General features: G+C 37.4%; 1 protein-coding gene across 3 annotated transcripts in view; it reads right to left on the bottom strand.

Moving 5' to 3' along the window:
- DSCAM (DS cell adhesion molecule) overlaps positions 1-21,656 on the bottom strand; it is a 384,026-nt gene that overhangs the window by 36,511 nt on the left and 325,859 nt on the right. For all 3 annotated transcript variants that reach the window (XM_062573710.1, XM_062573727.1, XM_062573718.1), the window contains 6 exons: positions 18,930-19,047; positions 17,958-18,121; positions 14,544-14,642; positions 13,772-13,960; positions 11,410-11,700; positions 5,967-6,143 (listed from right to left, as the gene is read on the bottom strand). In XM_062573710.1, coding sequence (XP_062429694.1) covers positions 5,967-6,143; positions 11,410-11,700; positions 13,772-13,960; positions 14,544-14,642; positions 17,958-18,121; positions 18,930-19,047 — 1,038 coding nt within the window. The remainder of the gene's footprint in view (positions 1-5,966; positions 6,144-11,409; positions 11,701-13,771; positions 13,961-14,543; positions 14,643-17,957; positions 18,122-18,929; positions 19,048-21,656) is intronic.

Genomic DNA, 21,656 nt, shown 5'->3' on the forward strand with positions numbered 1-21,656 from the left:
AAAAGAAAATGGAACAAATGTCAGGAGCTGGTATTGTCTGCGTTATAAATGAAATTTCATTTGATAGATGAATTATTAGGAAGCAAGTGATTTGAATCAGCAATGTATAAAAGACTACTGTCATTTCTCAGATCAGCAGCAAAGATAAAATAGTCTCTAAAAGTCTCTCCTTTAGTTGAAACTGCATTTGGCTATATCTTTCTGCCCCACAGAGCCCTGATCAGTTCCCCAGTAGTCCCCAAAATGCTTAGAGACATGCAAACTGCTCTTGGCTTTGACGAAAAGTCGGCATGGGATAAGACAGAACTCGACTTGATTTAAAAGGTAGAGACTCCCTGGAAGTAGAGAGAGACAAATTATTAACAAATTAACAAATAATAGGACTCGATAACCACAGTTATCGAGTGGGTGGGTGAGGAAGCAAAAGTATGAAAGAATACAAAAAGCTGGCATCCATCTCCGAGCAGGAACAGAACCGGAGCTGGAGGAGCCACTGCTGGCTGGCCATTTCTAAATGAAACCTGACTGTATGGAGGTCTGAGCAAGGGAAGTCTCCAAGGAGTCAGCTTGTTTGGTTGCTGTGAAATATGAATGCTTTTCCCCTAGCAATAATGCAAAAATACTTTTGAGTCTTCAGAGGACAGCCTATATACAAAACAGGAGGTAGCTTATTCCTGTATGAATCAGCTCTGCAAAATAAGGCACTGCAGAAGGAAAAATATTCCTGTTGTTGTTGTTGTCTTTACTCTTATTACTAACACAGAGTCCTTCTGAGATATTGTTATTCTGGTAAATATCAGATTAAAGGACACAGGTGAAGGTTGGTAGATCAACCCGGTTCTTCAGGTAGCTCTCGTAAACTTTTATCACCATTAATAATTTCTGTTGTATTATGCAGCAAAAATAGACAGCTATATTTTGTCTTCCTACAGTTCCCCCTAAACAAACTTACTTAAAAATGATGAGTCCAGATTCCTTAAGTATACAACACAGCACACAAAGCACAGCAACAAAGCAGCTTTTTGTGTAAACAAGTGAGGCAAATCTGAAAAATTCAAATCTGAAAAACTCCAAGTTTCAAGACTTCAGGGACTACTATGTGCAACTTTAAACAACTTCTCTTATCTGCTGTTTGTGTATCTACTGGCATCTTCTCAGACATTTACTGAATTTGTCTTTATCTTCTCCATGTCACTTCTGAAACCTTTTTCATTTCTTAATCACCTCTTGGGTCTCCTACAATTACTAAAGCTTGTGATCTTATTAAATATCTTGTCTTTAAAATTCAGTGAATGTAGGCAGAAATAAACTACCATCTTAATGTGTCACTCTGGCTACATTTGTATTCATTTTAAAAGGAATGGATAAAGAGCTCCTTTTATTTGTAAAAAATACTTCCAAGGACTTTCTACATTTTGTTTCTCTGACATTCTGCCAACTTATTGTATTAGGCTTTATTCCTCACTTCTTAAAAGCCGAAATTTTCTGCCTCCTCTGAGTCTGTTCCACTCCTTTAGTTTTAATCTTCCCCCTATCCCTTTTCAACACAAACCACAGCATATTCCTAATGAAGGGAAGGATTCCTCATATGAGATGTCCCATCCAATCCAAATAATGTTCTATGCAGACACTGAGCTATTCTGTTTTTCACTCAGTTTGGGACTGGCTTTTGAACACTGCATAATAATATTGTATCAAGATGACAATGTTTTATCTTCTGTCATAAACCAAACTAACAGTATGTTTCTGCACCCAAGTAACATCAGTGACAGTTTTTGCTACTGATTTGTTAGTATCCAGGAAGGGACTTAGTTCTTGTGAAGAATACCAAAAAAACAGGCTTGGTTCAAAGCCATGTGGGTTTTTCAGTAAATATTATGAGGCTACTTGTTATTCTTGCAGTACCAGGATCTTGAAGAGATTCAATGCATACATTCTCCCTCTGGCACACTTAATAATGATGATTTATAATCCACATATTTCTTTCACTGTGGTTGCAGCTTTTGCAAAGCAATGATTTCCTCCTTAAGTGAAGACTAGGGATACTTGAGCAAGTAGTTCAGCACTCATGAAAAGTCAAGTGGATGCAGTTGAAAGTTGATTGACCCAGTGTCCTTCAGTTTGCTTTTTTTATTTGTTTACTAGAATAAAATAACAATCTTTATGGGATTTTTTCAGCCAAAATGCTGTAAAAATGCTGCAAGCCCTGAGTTCTTAAAGAGATTACACAGCAACAGCCTGACTTGTATAATCAGACAATCATTTAATCCTTCCTTTTCCCTTTCTTTTTGATGCACTTTTACTACCCCTTTTGCAATATTGATCTCACCTATCCTGTGCCAATCATTTGAAATAGGCATCAGTTATCAACTAATCAAAGACTGGGTGCCCTCAGTGTAGCTAGCTTTTTTCCCCAAATTCCCTTTATCATCAGCCAATATCTAGTCAACAGCGAAGGAGTATAGGACCAAATCATCTGATCAAATAAAGGCATTTACTCAGGCTGAGATGAATCCTGCCCAGCACTCCATTGACTGTATCGACTAGATTACCAGAGTGTCTTGGGTGATCAGCTCAGATGCATATATTTAGTTTGATGAATCCCATCCCAGGATCCACATACAGATATATTCACTCCTGTGCCTTTTCCTTACAGTTCAAAAAACTTCCCCTCACATGTTCTCAGGTGCTGCACAGTCTATTCTGATGTTCCATGCTACATCTAGAAAAAATGTTACTTTCTCATCACTAAACGCTTGTGGCTTCATGTTCAAATGCACATTTACATATACTGCAGGTGGAAGAGATACAAAGGAGAGAGTTTGCACATCCTCAGCAAAAACACTAGGAGGGATCATGTGCTGTGTCAAAAGGTGAATGAGAAAGTGCTGCAGAAAATAAATTGCAGCATCAGGTTTTAACATATCAGTTCTTCAAACAGTTTGTTACAATGGACAGTACCATTAGCATAACAAATGATAGCTGTACTGAGCACACAGTTCAGTATGTGACTGGACCAAAATAAACATGAGAAAATAAAGCATCGTATGCATCTGTTAAAGCAAAACCCAGAAGTCTAAGGTAACCGAATATGATAACGGTGTCCAAAACATCAGCTAGAGAAGAAATGCTAGTTTCACAAACTAATGAGTATAGACTGTCGATTTCAGTGTACATTTTGTATGTAACACTTTTCATCAATCAGTTGAAAGTACTTCATAAAGTAAGTCATCTTCCCAAGCAGTGTCCTATTTCCCAGCTTTCTGGTGGGGAAAACAGGGCTCAGAAGGGCTAAGAATGACACAGTGACGATGACTATCACTTTCCACGTCCAGGCACGCATCCTTCAGTGAAAAGGCAAGCTTCCCTTCACAGTGCCTTTGACACATGATTGCACAGGGGGATAAAGACCCAGAAGCAGCCCTCGCTTTCATTTGCTGGTGTAGCCTTCTTTAAAATTCTTAGCACATTTGGCTTGCCACTTGGGAAATCAGAGGCTGTGCTGCAGTTTTAAATTGCATGCTGCCACTTCTGAACTATCAGGTCGCATTAATACTTTCTGCTTGGATTAAGGTGAGTTTAAGTTAAAAACAAAGGGAATGCTATTTCAGTTGTCGTGGACCTAGATTAATAATGCAGAGAAAGAGTGGTAAGTCATCAGATTTCTTTGTAATACACACAGACCTACCGAATCACTCTGTGAATGCTAGCAGTCAACTGCCCTCCTTGTGCCTCACCAGTAAAACTACTAAATGAGGCAAAGATCAGGGCTTTGCTGAAAACTGTGCTGTCCTTCCAAATAGAGTATTCTTGGAGAAATAAATCATACTAGATACGACACAGAAGACAAATGTTTAGCTGTACACACTACAGTCTCTACATACTAAAACAAGCTTTAAAATGACTAAGAATGGTGATCATGCTGCTCTGCTCCTACATTTACCTCACTGAAACTGGAACCATGTTCTCATTATCTACAAACATAGATCCAAGTGTTTACATGCAGAGTGGACTACTGATAAGTCTACAAGTCCCACTCTTCTTTCTCAACCAAGTTCAATGAAAACACATCTCCTGGGGCCACAAGAGTAAGAATTACATCAGAGCTTGTATAAAATCATTTAGTGGGTTCCACTATGAAAACTATTATTTCCTATGTAGACTACAGGAAAGTCAGTAAGAGCTTTAGAATCATGATCTAGGAAAAACATGTCCTGTGTCTGAAAAAAGAGAAAAAAGACTATATATCATAACATGTAATAATGACAGTATAGTTTCCTTCTCAAAATTAATTCATAAGAATGTCAAGCATAGCAACAAGGAAAGCAAAGTATGTTTTTATTTGGAAAACTTGAATTCAAGAGTTTTTTGAGAACTTACTAAAGACATCTCCAGAACAGTACTATTGATTGTCAGTAAGACTTTTAGAACATGGAGTAATCTCCACAAGAGCATAAAATAGTTGGCATTGGGCCAGTCTTTAGAAAAGTTTACCAAAAAAATCTGAATTACCACTAGCCACAAGCTAGTAACACAAATATATAAATATATATTAGTATAAGGTAATACATCAAGAAACAGAATACAAGCCATAGTTATACAATGGGGAACATTATCCTGTTCTAACTGCAATCAAAAAAGTGTCAGGTCATCTCAATGGATAAGAAGTTAAACACAAACTCTTAATATAATGCTGTAGACAAAAATGTGATCTTCACAGGTATGAGCAGAAAAATACAAAGAAGAAAGGCTGTTTCCTCTCCATCAGGTACTGTTGTGTCTACTGTTGGCATACTAAGTTCATTTCTAGAGTATAGAGGTCAGGAAAGCTACTGAAAGATTGCAAAGGGACCAGAGAGAAGTCATTTAATGAATGAAAAATGGGAAATTTGCAGTGAAAAAATTGAAGAAGATGCATCTGCTTAGTTTACCAATGAAAACATTAAGAAATCACTTGGTCAGTATCATATAAGAGACCAAAAATCATTACAAAAGGACAAACACGATCCAAGAGAGCAGAAAAGATACTAAGGTGAGAAATAACTAATCATTTAGGTGGGTCTTGGAAACTATCAGACACATTTTTGTTGATGACAGATTGTTACAGTATTATTATTCAGTGTGTGATGTGAAAGGCTTTCCTATCCAAATACCTTCAAAGTGAGGTCTGCTGTCATATGTTATAAACTCAGGCTCAGTGGAAAACCTGTAGGAGCACCTGCACAGTGACAGAGTGGCAAGGGTCCAAACCCTTGTTATAGTTCAGTTAGAGCATAGACAAGAAGACTAATAAAACTGAATGAATTCACAGATCTGTAACTCACTCACATAGCTAACACTTGAATTTCAATAAAAACTAGACAAAAAACAGGTCTGCAATAAAGTAAATGAGATAAAGAACAGATGATTTGAAAACCTTTTCATTTGCAACAAACAATGAAATATCGTTGTGATAGTTCTGCTATAATGCATCATAGGGAAAAGACTATGGTAACTCATTTGAGAATATCTGGATGTGTTTTCTAGCCTGCTAACACGTGGCTACTTTCATTTTGTAACTTTAGAATCATGGTTTGCATTTGCCTGAAAGCAGAAATCCCTCCATCTTCAGAACATCTGATTTAGCCCTTTGGAAAAATTATGATTTCAGGTTGTTGAGATCATTCTCAGGGAGAAAAAAAAAAAGTAAAATCAAAAATGAACAAACAGCAACACATGAGAGATATTTGTCCCTCGTGCAAAATCATAATTTACAGAACAGAGATGACATTTTTAGAAACTTATTACAAATGAAAAAGAAGGAAGTTCTGTAAAAGATGCGTATGCTTTACCTCATGTCTGTAATGTGCTATAGGAAAATGATATCAACTAGGGTTTAAACCATTTGCTTGTGTGCAGCCTCATCTGCATTTTCTTATTAGGGGAGTAAGCATATGCAGAAATAAGTGCCATAGCTCTCCTCTTACCTCGCAGCCTTTTCAGTCTCTGCTCCCTCCTCCTCCTCCGCACAATCAGCAGCATCACAAAAAGCAGCAAGACCCCAACCAAGATACAGGAAATGGTCACCAGCATCTTTAGCCCTTCGTTGGTTGCCAGCCCTTCCTCACTTTGCACAACTGACTTAATGAGTGGAGGGATTGTACCTGGAAACAGTGTCATGATATTAGATGCCTATTAACGAAGACAAAAGATTGAGTTCTCAGGGCGAATAGCACGTTAGATGTTTCAATCACATGCAAAACATTAAGAAGGATTTGTCCTGTTTAGAATGAATGCTCTATTTGTGTGTGTAATGGCCATGTACAAATAATAATCAGTCACACTGATAACAAGCTATTGATTGCAGAGAGTCACAGTCTATCAGAAATGAGAACACACGCATTTATTGAACACATCCTATTTTGAGCGGCAAAACCTGCGAGGGAAAGTCATAGCCATTACGTAGTCAAATACTACCATTAATTTTAAATCATATTAAATCACTATAAAGCTGTAAGAGATCTCTGACCTACTATCTACTTAAATTACTCCCTACTATGGAAAATAGTACTACTGCAACAAATTTATGCTCTCTGCTGAGCTTTTCTTTATAAAGGAATAAATTTGACAATGTACATTTTGTGCTGCATGTATCAGATGAATCCTTTATACAGAACCATTTTTTTACATCATATCTTAAGGAAGCAGCAGTGATATTGATCTTAAATTCAGATACCCAATCTGATGCTAATTCGCTAAAGACTGTCTGACATTACACTCATCAGTAAAACAGGAGAGTAACACTGGATGGAAATGATCAGATTTTGAGAGTGAAATGTGGCAAATAAATCTACAGAGTACTGCCATTGGCAGGCAGCTCACTTTCGCATTGTGAGACATATTTGCATTTTGAATATACCTGGCTTCCTGGTGATATGTAATACTTGAACTTTACTATTTCTTCCCCTTTCCTTCTAAAGGATGTGAGAAGAATATAGTACGTTCTTTGGAAGGCTGCTTAGCTATGGAAGGCTTCTCACTCATTTCCTGATTATTATTAAACTGCTGCATGCAATCACAAACGAGGCTATAAAATGCAAATTTCTTTGCAATGAGTAGAAATATGCAAGTATTGTGAACTGTGATGACTATTGATGGAAGCTATCCAATTTTAACCAGCTACTGAAACATAAAAGTGGCTACTTACTTGCTGAAAGTATAAGAGGTTGAGACAGAAAAACAGGCACATCCTTTCTTATATTTTAATTGCTGTATTATGTGATATAGTTATACCACATTATGCAGCATACAGTATCAGAAAAAAAATGTGATATGATGCAGTGCAATGTAAGTGCCATAATCACAGTGAAAATGTAAAATTCTATGCTGAATTTTTTCAGAAGAGCTATTTGAGTTGCATGTAATGAGAAGAATATTTCCCTAAGGAGATTGAGATAAGAAAAAAGTTAGAACTATTGTGAGCTATTTCAGGTACTTCAGAACATTTGTTTTCTTACAGTTGCATTTTGAATCTTTTTCTAATTTTCCATTGCATTTTTCCCCACAATTTTTCATCTTTTTCTAATTTTACATTGCTTGTTCATATAAAAACACAGCAGGATCTTTTCTTCTGTTTTAACTAAAGTACAAATTTTGCAGTATTTTAAAGGCAAAGAAAATAATTAGATGAGGAAATGGGAAGAACTACAAACTCCTGAAGTAAATGCTAATAACCTTCTCTAAATCCTCCTAAATACTAAAGGGCTGAATTTTGTTCTCAGTTAAGGCACACATACCATTGGCTAAGGACATTTGGCTGCATATTGCCTAAAATTATACCTTGCTCTCCATAATATTTTGAAGCAAGTCAAATTAAAAGAGTAGCCTCATTTTTAGTTAAACCATGATGTTTAGGTAAGTGATTATGGTTTTCCATAGCTAAAGTGTAAACTTCATAACACTGCATACAGGCAGTATATGTTTAATTAAAAAAAAAAATACCGTAAGTTTCATGGAGTTATGTATCCTTCACATTATTCATGTGTGGTTAGTCAGTAATTAGAAATTTTCAAAACCTAAACCTGCTATCTATTGAGCAAACATTATTTAAACATTTATTGTCATTCGAAGTTGTGATTACAAGTAGAAAAATCAAAGCTTTTTCCCAGAACAAAATCCCAAACAATTAGGAAAGGTTTTATTTCAGGTCAATGCACCACCAACCTGTGATGCCCTAAAATACATTGGTATTCATTCAATCCTTCATAGGATTTTGAGCATCTCTGACCCACTTTTCCCCCATGGTGCAGTCCATCCAGCATCTCCCATTGCACATGCAGTGGTTTTAGGACTGTCAAGTGTTTTCCTCTGTTTTAACTGTTCTTCATGTAGGAAGTCCCCTTGTGGACTAGAATCAATTAGCACAAGTTTAGAGAAGCTACCACGTTGATCTGATTTAACATGAGGGCTATTGAGGAGCTGATCTCAGAGCCAGGAAGCGCCTCTGCAGCACTACCTACTACAGCTGCACATAGCTAAAAATATCTCCCTAAGTATTGAGTGTAAATGTTCTGAAAAACAGAGGGCAGGAAGGTCACAAATTTCTGCAAGCTTAAAATGGTTAGCTGAAATATGGAAAGCAAAGAGTTGCATGTAGATCTGCCATTAGCCTTGTGACCTAACTCACCATGAAGAGATTTAAGACAGACAATATTTCTCAGGAGCTCTCTCACAGACACGAACAGTTACTGAGTCCCAAAAAACAACTGACAAAGTTTGCTATTAGGTTTGCGAAAGTTTTATCTTAAGACTATTAACACTACTAAGCTTGTTGTTAGCATATTGTACCTAGAACTTTTGTGTAAGTATTATCAAATCTTTAAAAAGCTATCATTATATTTATTTTACCCTAAAGGGCAACTGGAACTCCAAGAAGCTGGAAGGAACTCACATCACAAAGGGAATTAATGGTAGGGGTATAGTTAGCATTAAAAAGTAGTGTTGGTCAGGAGTTTTTCATTGCTGTAGTAAATGAAAAATTGGTAAACTAAAAACTTACTTCCTATGAAAGCCAAAAAATTTTTAAGATGTATTGATAGAATAGGTTGATTTCTAATCAGAAACTATTTTCTGGCACTGAAGTGCCTTAAATCTACACAACCTACTCCTGAATGAATGAGGACTCTGTAGGGATAGCTTTTGTTTAGAAGCACTCAGATAGCTCTTCTGTGCTTAGTGTGGAAATACGCTGCAGTTTTGATATCACTGATGATAATAACGGTTTGATTTGGTTTTAGTTCTCCATCAAATATAACAAATTCAGAAAACCTGAAAACTGACATATGTTTTTCCAGCCATATTTTCCACTCTCAATCTTGCAGTCAGTATTTGAGACTAGGTTGCCTCTCTAAGGCACCATCTAGTTCTGGCAAAGGTCACTTGACAAACAAAACCATCAATGACATAGATGAGAAATTTTCTAGCTGACCAGAAGCAGTGGCCCAGTAAATTTAATACTATAAACATTTTATTGCTTCATTTTCTCACTTTTAAAGATGCCATACAGCAAAACACAAAATCAAATGGCATGTAGGTCACAGTAAGTGAAATCATGTTACGTATCATCTCCTAAACAAAAAGCAGAGTCTAGCAACATTTAAAATCAGCTCATGATAAGAATATATTTGAGATTACATTTGATTTCACTGCTATCAGTAAGAATTTAAGGCTCTGGACTTGCATATGGCAAGACCGCTTGCCCCAGCCATGTATGCATAACAATAATTGTGACTGTCAAAAAAAAAGAAAAGAAAGAAAGTTGGATGCTATCTGTAGAAAGATACTGATGAGGATGGGATGGGTAAATACTAAGTGAGCAAGTTATTACTGACAATGTCTATATCACTCAATAAAACAAGTCTGGGGACAATTATCTGGTCTTATGGCCATCTGGTAAGACCAGACAGCATTCACACGATAAGTACTTGAGTGTTGGTTTCCTATGGGCTTCTGTAGTGCTAAGATAAAATCTTTTTCTTAACTTTTTGGAATGTCTGAAATAATGTGAGGATTGAGTGGCAGCTCACCAAGATGGTAATTTCACAGCCCAAACCAGGGGGCATGTGCTGTTTGCAAAATGGTGGGGCATTAGGACGTATGTTGTTAGTTATCTGCAAGAACTGATGGGTATCTATCATCTAGTGCAAAGGCTAGGATAGCATTGGAGGATGTGTAAAATGGAAGGATTTAAATCTTGCCTGATTCATCATCTGCACTAGTGACTGTGAATAGTCCCTTCCTGCCTTCTCTTCCCGGAGCCACATATAGGTATTGTCTTGGAGAATGTTGGTTTACAGGGATCAAAACCTTGCCAGGGAGATGTGTTAACAATACAGAATCACGAACGACTGGTAATTTGGTGCTTTAGCTGGGCAATTGTCAGTTCAGTGTTTCAACTTGCTCAATAGTCCTGTAGGTTTATTTATCAGTATAAAGGTAGCCAACTGATTGCACAATACAGTACAATATCCTTGTCAACACAAAAACATATCAACCTGTATGTCTTCAAGAAAACTCCGGCAATTCACACTAGAGTAATTTAAGAGATTACCATCCAGAGTCATATGTCCTGCCTTCTTGCCAGAAATACTGCCATTTCCCACTGCAGAGTCAGCAGAACACATGTGCAGCCAGTAGTTTCAATAAGAGCTAGAGTGGCTGACAAATTGGCATATTTGCTCTTGCCCTCTTGTTCTGGCTTTTGCAGGGGTAGGCAGTAACCTCTGGCAGAAAGGCAGGATGCAACAACTCCTTCAACTCCTACATGCTACTGCTGGGTAGGACAGAACCATCTGTCACAATCATTAGTTTCACTCTTCCCTATGTGTAAATAGGGATAATAGCATTGCCATTGCTTTGCCCTTGGAGAATGCTGTCTGGAGGCTCTCCCAGAAGACAAGCTAGTTAGCTGCTCCGTTGTGTCACATAATGGGTTTTGAATTATGTCACAAGGACATCACATGGAACAGCAATGAGGCCAGTCACATTCGTGAACGGCTGCAGGAAACAATTGTAAGGATGACAAAAATTTCATGGAAAAGTTGCATGAAATTCTAGCAAAAGCTTCTCTGAGCACTGCAACTAATGAAACCTGGTTTCCTACAGTTCCTTCTCTCACGGTTGACTGACTTTGATGTGGGACTTCTCATCAATCAGGGCAAAGATATGATTCTTCTTTTCTACCTTGCTGCCTATTGTCATGAAATCTGTAGGCATTTTACATCTTTGAGACTCTTATCCTCTATTAGGGTGGCTAGCAGCGTCAGAAAGGGTTTTGTGGAAAAAATAGAGACAGAAAGTCATAAGCACAGTCATGCAGGAAATTAGACTGAAAACTGTATCTCAGACAAGTAAATTCAAAGATATACTTACTGCCATCATAATTGAGTGTTGCAAATTTAGCTTGTTTTTCAGCACAGCCAGCGCTGTTGCATACTCTCATTTGCAGTTCATACCAGGTTGCCTCTTGGAGGTCATACAGTATATAGGACTTTGAAAGGGATGTCCGCTGAGCAGTTGTCCAGACAGTTGTCCCGAACGGCCGGTACTCCAGAGTGAAAGAGGTGATAGGACAGCCACCGTCATTCCAGCCTATAAGGTTGAGTCTCACTCTTGTGGTGTTGATACTAGCAAAGAGCTCTTGTTCCTTAGAAAACTGTGGCTCTGAAAAGAATGATGTTTTTTAAGTGAAATGCTTCTGTATTCATAGACAGGGAACTCTCAGAGATATAAATCTAAGAAAATAATTGCTAGGACACTCCTAATTTCATTTTAAATTTAACACCTTGCTAGTCAATATATTCTGTGCCTTTTTCTACCCCTTCCTGAATGCCTCTTTATATTTTATACTTTGTACCAGACTTACATCCAGATTTTCAAATCGATACGTGGAAAAATATCCATACACTTTTGCATGGACCTGACCCATTCACATGGACTTGCGTGAGTTAGCTTGAAAATCTAGCGCAGACACCTTATATTGGCAAAAGTCCCTGCTCATTACTATGCAGGAAAGAAAGGATTCAGAACACTATGTAAAAATAACATAAAAGACAAGTAAATTTGGAGGTAATATTATTATGTCTATTAGTGCCCTAGCCTTCTTCTGAAGTGAATTTGGACACTTATGTGTTTGAGAGTACATAGGCTTTCATTTTGGGAAAAAAAGTCAGTTTTGAGGAAAACTCAACAAAAAATCAAATTATTGAAACACTAATATGATGAAATTAAATGTGTTATATTTGAAGATACTATGTACATATATTTAGTTTTGTATTCATGAATTAAGACGTTTTCATTTAGAAAGGGGTCGACATTTCAACATCTTTTTCCTGCTTTGAGATCAAATGCTGGTTTCTGCTGATATATACATTTATGTTTTTTTGTATAGCTCTACTTAATACAGGGGTAATGATAGCAGAGGTGACACCTTAGAATTGAAGAGCTGATAGTGCAACTCTCATATGAATAAGAATAATGTAAAATATTCTAAATCACACAAAACCTGGTTCAGTCTGTAAATGTTACAGGGGTGCTTCCAGGCATATATATCAAGTCCCAAAAAAACTCAAACAGTTGGGTGATTTGCTTTCCCATGAAGCACATTACCTGAAGCATGTGTAACCCTCCCCTCATCCCTACATTTCAGGCAAAGAAAATCAGAACATTCACATCCCTTCCTCTAAATATCCCTTTCTGTAAAGTCAACAGATCATCCTCCCTGACCACTGATAATCTCAGCATGCTTGCCAGAGATCTGCAGGCCTCCTAAGCTTCAGCAAATCACACCAATCATATTTACTGCATACCAAAGTTTCCTTATGCCACCGAGTGCCAAATAAGATGTTTGCACTGCTATGCTGTTTTGAAGATCAGCAGTGGGACAGATCTGATGAAGAATATGAAGAAGGACCAACATAACTACTACAATAAACTGTCTTTATTATGAAAGAGCTCCCAAATCAGAGTATTTCTTGCAGGGTGAAGAGATGCAAGATGAGGTGATCTTTAGGGTATATGAAAAGCTTCTCCACTGTGTACTTACTGATGAGATTTTCAAAATTGTCTCTTTAGGTCTGTTGCCAAATTTGTTCATAACTGTGACACATATACACATTGTGGAACTGTATCCTCAGCAACCAGCACAACAGGAGCCATGGGAAGAGCAGAGGATTTGTGATTCTGTGCCACTGTGTTCCTTATGAATCCTGCAAATTTTGGTTGCTTTTCCTTGCAGAACCTTATGCAAATGTTTCTTTTATTTTTAGTAGTTATCCTGTTCCAAGTGTGCAACTTGTATGGCTCCTGCAATACCAACTTGGAGGGGAAATGAGATATTGGCTTTATTTGCACTACACATGAATGTATTGCCTATCTTCTTTCAGCATCCAGACAAATAAAACCCTACATTTTCACACCAGGTGAGGAAAACAATTCCTCCTGGCAACAGCAGTAGTGGAATTGCTGTAAACTGTAACAGTGAAGACATGAGCCTCCTGCCTCGAGTATCTATCAACTCATCTCAGAACAAAATTATTAGAGAAATAAGGAAAAGATAACATCTGATTTGTACCCTGAGTCCCACAGTGACAGGTTTTTCTGTCATCATATGGACACAATCAGAAATGTTTTTAAAGCTAGTATTTAAATATCCAAAGCCATATTCTAATCAAGCTAAGATGTATAGCAGAGTGCCTGAGCTTTAGGTGAGAAAGGAGGATAGAAATCAACATACCTTTTCCAAGGGTTTTGGCCTCAATGATCTCGCTGATACGTCCTGGTCCCACTCCATTCTGAGCAGTTAATGTAAACTTGTACCAAGTGCCACATTTCAACGTTTCTAAACGGTAGGACCGCTCACTAGGGCTAATGGGAAAACTACCCCACTGCTCACTGTTATCTTCAGAGTACTGCAAAATATAACCTGCAGGAAAAGCACAGATGGCACGATAAACCAGACACAAACTACAAATTCTACAGGTAATATGACAAGTCATTTTCAAGACCTTGTAAAAACATAAAAGTCCTGTGCACAGGAAGACATATAGCTCTCCCCTGACTAAAACATACCAAGCAATGCACATATTGCTACTCTTACAGCAGCTTAAATACTGTCTTTACAATAACTTCAAAGGGAAGAGAAAGGGATAGACGTTTCTAAACATCTTTCAATCAGCAGCAAACATCAAATGATGAACCTGGACCCTCAAACAAATGCATTTTTAGAGTTTACATGTCTGGAAAATCAGACAGAGTAACTGTCATAACAACCGAGGGTTCACTGGAAAAGAACTGATTAAAGCTGTGATTAAACTACACCAAAGAAAAACTGCAATTTCCTGAAAGCTGTTATCATCACGATAATACACATTAGGTGCTGTCAGGAATACAGACTGCTTTGTTTTTCTTTTTTTTTTTTTTTTTTTGTAGCCATTCATAATTATATACTAATCCTATCAATATCTGATAATTTAGTAAGAAGTTGCAATTAACCTGAATTTTATTACCTCGGATAGAACTGCCACCATTGTCTCCAGGTATCCAGGAAAGAGTGATAGAGGAAGATGTAGTTTTGGATACAGTAAGTCTAGGCTGGTCTGGTGGAACTAGATGGGAAACAGTTAAAAACAAAAAATAGATCCAAATGATTATGCGAGATCTTAAACCCTTCTAACAGTCATTTATAAAATAATTGTTTTAAGTTGCAAAAAATGCAAATGATTTCTGTCAAAGTGTCTGTTTAGCTGACATCCTTGGTTACGACAGAGCAGACAAGCTCTCATTTTCTATATTTCAATTTCTACAAAATTTTGTCTTTTGGTTCTTAACCCTTACTTTTCTCTGGATTTTGAGCCTCTGCTGCCAAATCTCCTTTTAAATGACATACCGAGCTATCCAAACATTGTTTTCCACTATTTTTCAGGTCTGGTTTTGAGAAAGAAAGGTAAATTTTCACTGATGGGAAACAGAGGTCCACTTGCAAAGGAATGCCACACCCATGTGGCATTTATACTCATATAGCAAAAGTAAACATGTAAGTGCATGAAGACAGTTTGTGCAAGTGTAACTGTGAGGGTTAGCTAAGTCGCTCAGATCTGTGATCAGAAACAGTGTCATTGCTCCTCCAGATTACACTATCCATTCACTGAGGCTATCAGCACAAAGAAGACACAATTCTATCATCAAGGGCTGAATAAAACTGGAAAAACTTCAATTCTGTTTCCCATTAGGGTTCTACATTAGGGTTATATCTAATCTGTGGGACCTAAGAACCTCACAGTTCCCAGGACGAGCTCCTGAGTGCAGGGATAACACACAGGTCTTATCTTCTATCCTTTGCCCACCTGGTTTCCTTTGGAAGAAAATCCAGCATGAAAGGGCAGAGAAGGAACAATGCTATGTTCCGCTAAGTCTCCTAGACCTAGGAGAACTGGGACTGGGAACTGGGACAATGTCAGTGAAATGAGACTGAGAGGAGCTCAGTGTACAGTTTAAACACAGCAAAAGGGACCCTACATTGCATCAAGATATAGCAGCTGGGTTTGCAGAGTTCAGTGGTCAGGGGCGCAACCATGGCAAACTAGCCAGCCTTCTTCTCACTGTGACAAAAATATCTTGAGTCTATCAAATAAATCATGTCTGCTGGGTCAATATCATAATGATTCAGGAGAGATCATCTTTGACTTCTTCCTGAATCGTTTAGCTAGTCCTGTTGTACTACTGAGGAAATCAGAACCATGGCACAAAACCAGTAAGGTAGCGGAAATTAATGTTGTTTGTTAACAGGCAAAGAGGTGATTGACAGGAGAAATTTCAAAGGGCTAATCAAATTAGTATTACAGCCTGCCGAAAGGGTAAATATTTACTCAGAGTTTACTCTAGTGCTTTATGTCTGCAGTTCTAGATTCAGAAGCTGAGAGAAGTTCTTATTTCAAATCCTTTGCACTGTTCTGGTAATACACAGCAGCACTAGATCTAGCTTGTCTTGCAGATTGTTTTCTTAACAAGCGTCAGCTTTCTATGGAAATGTAGACAAGATTGAGTTTCACTGCCTCAAGAGCAAGGAGCAAGGCATCAAACATGCCCATCATGGGAACTGGATCCAAGTGGAGCTGATAGGAAAGCCAGAGCAGAAAGACTCCAACACAGTCACACTTACTGCTGTTCCTTATACCTCAGATGTGGGAAGGGATGGGGAAGTTGGTGGATGCTGTTGGGAAAAACAGTCATTTCCCTGTAGTAGTTACTGTCCTATAGACCCCAGTCCCATTGGCAACTCTTCAAGCCTGGGGCATAGGAGAGGCAGCACAGAGGTCACAAATGTTTTATCATATATAGCAGTCTGCTGCCAGAGAAAATTGCCTTCTTTTCCTATGTTTAGAGAAAGCTCTTTTAACAGAGTAAAACTCAGAAGAGCTCTTAGGCTCCGCTAACATTCAAGTCATCAGATTGCAAAATAATGAGTGCAGCTGTCAAGCTGAGGCTCCTGCTTTACAGCTAAGGACTAGTTCAGAGAAATATTGATTTTGCTGCACTTACAGGGTTAAATAATGGTGAGGAAAACAACACAGACACTTTCTACACTAAAGGAAAATTCCTTACATGAGATGGATTATTCTGACTGACTTGGTTGATTTCATGCAGAGAGACTGTACAAACTGCACTCTATAAGATTTATTGTAAAACCTTTAATCAGAGCTTCACCCTACCCACATAAGATGATAGTCCTATATATTAAATGCCAGTCTTGCTCTATCCCACAGGGAAGTATTATTGATCTGCTTTTAGTTACTGCAGCTCAGTAGCAGCAAGAATATGTGATTATGAAAGTACTTAGTGAAGTATAAATATAAGGTTTCCATTTGATAGTGTTTTTCTCCTTACTTCCTGCTGTGGTCATGCTTCAGACATTGCAAATGAGCGTCTTTAGGCTCTCTGATGGAGTTTAGATAAGCTAATATACACTGTGACATCTGTTTCAGGGCTTAGTGGTTCGGTTTATGCAGAGAGATCTGCACTGTGGTTGAGATCATCTCCTTCTGTGTTCTAAAATACGGGGCTGCTCGCTCTGAAAATTTAGATTGCCTGTCTAGGGACAGAACAGAGAGTGGCCACAGAATAGCCCATATTCTCAGCTCTGTTATTTGCTTCCCTTTGGTACAACAGTTTGTTGACAACTGAAGTATGTTTAGGGTCTGAGTATTCATTCAAGTCTTGCTACAGTACAGTGAGCAAGAAAATCTAGTGGGTTGCGAATTCTTTTTATGTGAATGCACATGCTCTGGTTCACATTACTGTTAATATGTAATTCTATATTGTCATTGCTTTTATACATGTACACACCATATCAGGTACATTATATACATTCCAAAACACGTATGAAAAGTAACTGGTAAGAACTGCTAGTCGAAGTTGTACTGATATTTTAAATGTTTCCTCACATGCACCATCAATAAAATCCTGCTCTTGCAGAATGACATTTTTGTCCAAGTTCTCAACACAGAGGCAAATTTCTGTTGATAGCTTCTTAGAAGTTAAAGAAAAGGCCTTCAGCTCTCTTTGAATTTTACAAAATGTAAATGAATACAGGTACCTTTTATATGAAGGAGGCCTAAGAGTCTATTTTCTGTGTGAAGAACTGGAAAATAACTGAGTGCAAAGACACAGTTCCCAATTTTGCAAAAACTTACATACAAGCATAACTGCAAGTGTGTGAACTGTTCCACTAAAAGCAAAACATTATTATATCATAAAATATTGATAACTGAATCAGAACAACCAGCAAAATCTTTTTTATTTATTGAATTGGAATCATTAAAGTTATATTAATACCTATTAATATTAATATTTTACATACAGTTACTAAGCCATACCAATTAATAGCTGCAACAACAATTATTAAAGATGTCAAAAAATCTTACCTTGTACCTGCAAATTCAAAATTATTTCATCTGATCCCCAGTTATTACTGGCCACACAACTGTAGTAGCCAGAGTCTTCTGCTTTCACAGTTCGGATGACAAAGCTACCATTGCTAAAGATGCTTCTTCGCCCATCAATCATCACTAGACTGGGTGTCCCGTTACTACCTCACAGGAAACAAAGTGCATACATTAAAGAAGTTACAATCAAAATTACTCAGAAATGGATTATTTCAAGCAACTAAGAATGGAAATGAGGAAAGAAAAGAGAATGGGGATTCTCTTTAATTAAGATAGTATAGGACAATTTTCTGCTGGGAAACAGCTGCCATTTGCTTAAGGAAGCAAACGCTTTAGCCCCAGTTTGAGTGGAAATGAGAACTCCCTCCCTCCTTAGCTATCTGCTATTTCATAAGAATACCAAAATCAGGGTAAAAGGTAGACTCTGGCTACAATGTCCAGCCTTATAAAATAATACGTATGGGCATCAGTGCACAAGACACCTTATAACTCTGCAGTATCACTTTTGATCTACTGCTTGGATGAAAATTTTTATGATCTGTGTGCTTCTGTCCAATTGTGAAGCTGAAGATCAAAACAGAATCATGCCAAACAAGATATGTGTAAAAGACTTGGCTTATGTTCTGCACTCTACTGCATGATGAAAACATATCAGACATTTTGCTTTCCTGGAATAATTTTTTTTTGTGGGCTTAAAATGACTCCTAGTATTAACATTTTGAATATCTACCTTTTCCCTTCTTCATAACTTTTCCTGTTTTTTGATACTTTCTAATCTTGACAGCCAATTAGTTTTAGGTCAAGGAATTTTTAAACTCCTTGTCTACTGTGACAGTGTGTAAACAACTCTTCTCCTTCCTGACACAACCACTCAGGATCACAGGCATTGCCACCTTCAGGTTTTTAATCAAATAAGTTAACTAAATATTTGAGCTATGAGGTGCTGGTTACCTATCCTTCATCCATTTGACTGTCGGAGCTGGATCTCCAACAGCTTTGCAAGGGAGGACAATGTCCTTCATCCAGGGAGTTGTGACTGTGCCACTGAATGTCAAAATTCTGGCAGGAGCTGAGCAAAAGAGAGAGAAAGATTGAAGTGAAGTGCTCATTCATACAGCCCTTGGAGGGGAAACACAAATATTCAATATCAAATATTGACAATGAAACCAATCTGCTTCAAGCTGTGCTTTTAGGAAACTAATTCCTTTTAACTCATAATATCAGCTACTCATTCAAGCACAAATAATACATTTTTAGTGTTTGGAAGACAAGTAACTGAAAGAGAAACTAGGAAGAGAACTAGAAGAATCCTTGTGGGGAAAAAGGTGAAAAGAGTAATTGATCTCTTTTACTGATCTTCATATACCTCTCAGCAGAAATTATGCACTGAAATTACATCAAAGGGAGACAAAATTACATTTGTCTCCCCAAACAAACTTCTAGAATGAAGTATCCACAGTAGACAGCTGTCTTACAAAAACTAAATTATTGATATATCATTCTTGCTATATCACTTGGATTCACTTAAGAAAAGCTAACATACTTGAGGCGAAAGTTATATGTTTTGTTCTCAATTTCTCATCTGGATTTTGGTAATTTGGATAACCTCTATAATGATGAATCAGTGCTTTCATTGGTTCAGTAGCTAACTTTTGTTTTAAACCCCTCTCTCCTCTAAAATACGCCATGTCAAAAAACTCTTTCCATGTTTCTGTTATACTCTAATCTTGCCGTCATAACTTTTCCTGCACTCTGCTCTATATCTGGTTGATTCTGGCTACCTATAATAAACATTCTTCTCTCAATCTTTGTGCATATCATGGACGATATGAAGCTCTCTTCAAGTGCTCTTTGCTATCTCCAGTCCAAACTGATTATTCATGAAAAAACAGACCTATTACCATGAATGATATGATGCTATTCTGTAGTCCAGTACGTATTAGCTCTAGCCATAGGTTGATGGACATCAACATTTGAGACTATAATTACAGATAATCTATTGTGCCAGCTACAGGCTAGGACAGAAGGGTTATCACAGAGTTTAGTTGGCTGGTGTAACTGTGATTCCAACAAAAAGATCCAAACTTCACTAGCATATTTTCCAGCTCATTTTTAGACAAGGTAGCTCTTTTTCACCATTTTGGGCAATGTGTGGATCTGGCAGTGAATGTTCAGCTTTAATTTGCAATGAAAAATTTGAGCTATTCTGACAGCTGGGGATTACTAGAAATAAGCATGAACTCCAGTTACAAAACAACCTAGATAATTCTCCAAAATATTGGATCGAATATGTAGAGAAGTTTCTAGATGCCTCAGAATTCATTCATATGAGAGCTTAGACATGTTCTCAAAAAGATAAAAGCAATCACACTCAGTGATTTTTGAAGAATTTACTGTTTTTCACACCAGTTTGGACTCATGAAGTTTTTATTGGACTTCAAAAGAGAACACCAGATGAATATTTCTGTATATTATCTGCCAGGTATTTTTGTAGAGACTAAGATATACAAGAACAGTGAGCTCTAATGTGGAAAGTACAGTGAGCTCTCTTTGGAAAATGTGAAAGAATTCACTGTAGAATGTACAGATCATTGCATATTTTTCACTTAAGATTTCTATATTCACTGAGTTCAATGCAAGTCAAGAGAAGTTTCTTTTGTATTTTGTCAGGAAGCGTAGTTCTAACATATTGCCTGGAAATAGTCTTGTCTTTTTTATTGAGAAAGCTCAATTTATTTTTAAATACCAACACATGGTGAGATTTTGCTCATTTTTAATATATCCCTTAAGTGCTCCAGAATTCAGAACTATTTTTTGAGTATGACATTTTCTATGTAAGTATAAGAGGGATAGGCTTTTTACAACAGTTAGGGAATTAAGCAAAATAAACTTACACTGACTAACACGTTAGTACCTTGCAAAGAGCCTATCTGCAATCCACAAATGGGAAAAACTCTTAAGTCAGTTCTATTCCTATCAGCTCTCACTTCACCTAAATATATGAACAGATATGTCCTGTAGTTTCACTGTATAGTACACAGAACCAGCAAGATCATGTAAGAGCTTCAACATATTGTGTTACTCAAGAACGACCCTTGATAGAATTAGAATTCATATTGGTCTTTAATTATACATTTCAGAAGCTCATACTGAATGCAGATACACCAAATACTGTACTTTCAGTCCTGGTCTACTTCAGTCATGCATGTTGATGAGAACGCACACTCACAAATCCATTTTGCACCAATTAGAAAAACAAGAAAATGAGAGCTAGCATCAAATATAACTGCGATGTTTCATCTAACGGCTTTTTATCCTCTTCAAACACTATTTAAAATAAAGTCATGCATAAAAGAACAAGCCTTGAAGAGTGACAGAAAATTACTTCAGTGGGCTGCAATGAGACTTCAGAAATTCATAAAAAGAAATGATTCCATACATTACACAATCAGTTTGGACTGCATTTCCTATGTTCTCTTCAAGTGTTGTGGAAGACTAAGCTTCTCAAGATATTTTTCCTGGTTAAAATTTTAATTGAAAACATAAGAAATAGCTGTTTTAGTGAATTAGGGTAAGAGAGAAAGTTAAGGTTAGGTAATAGGACAACACTACTTTCCTGAAAAATCAAAGTGCCTACTCCTGGCTAAACAGTAGCTAAGCTCTTCTTGCTCCCTCCTT

This window comes from Rhea pennata, chromosome 1 (genome assembly GCF_028389875.1).
Source record: "Rhea pennata isolate bPtePen1 chromosome 1, bPtePen1.pri, whole genome shotgun sequence".
Taxonomy (NCBI): Eukaryota; Metazoa; Chordata; class Aves; order Rheiformes; family Rheidae; genus Rhea; species Rhea pennata.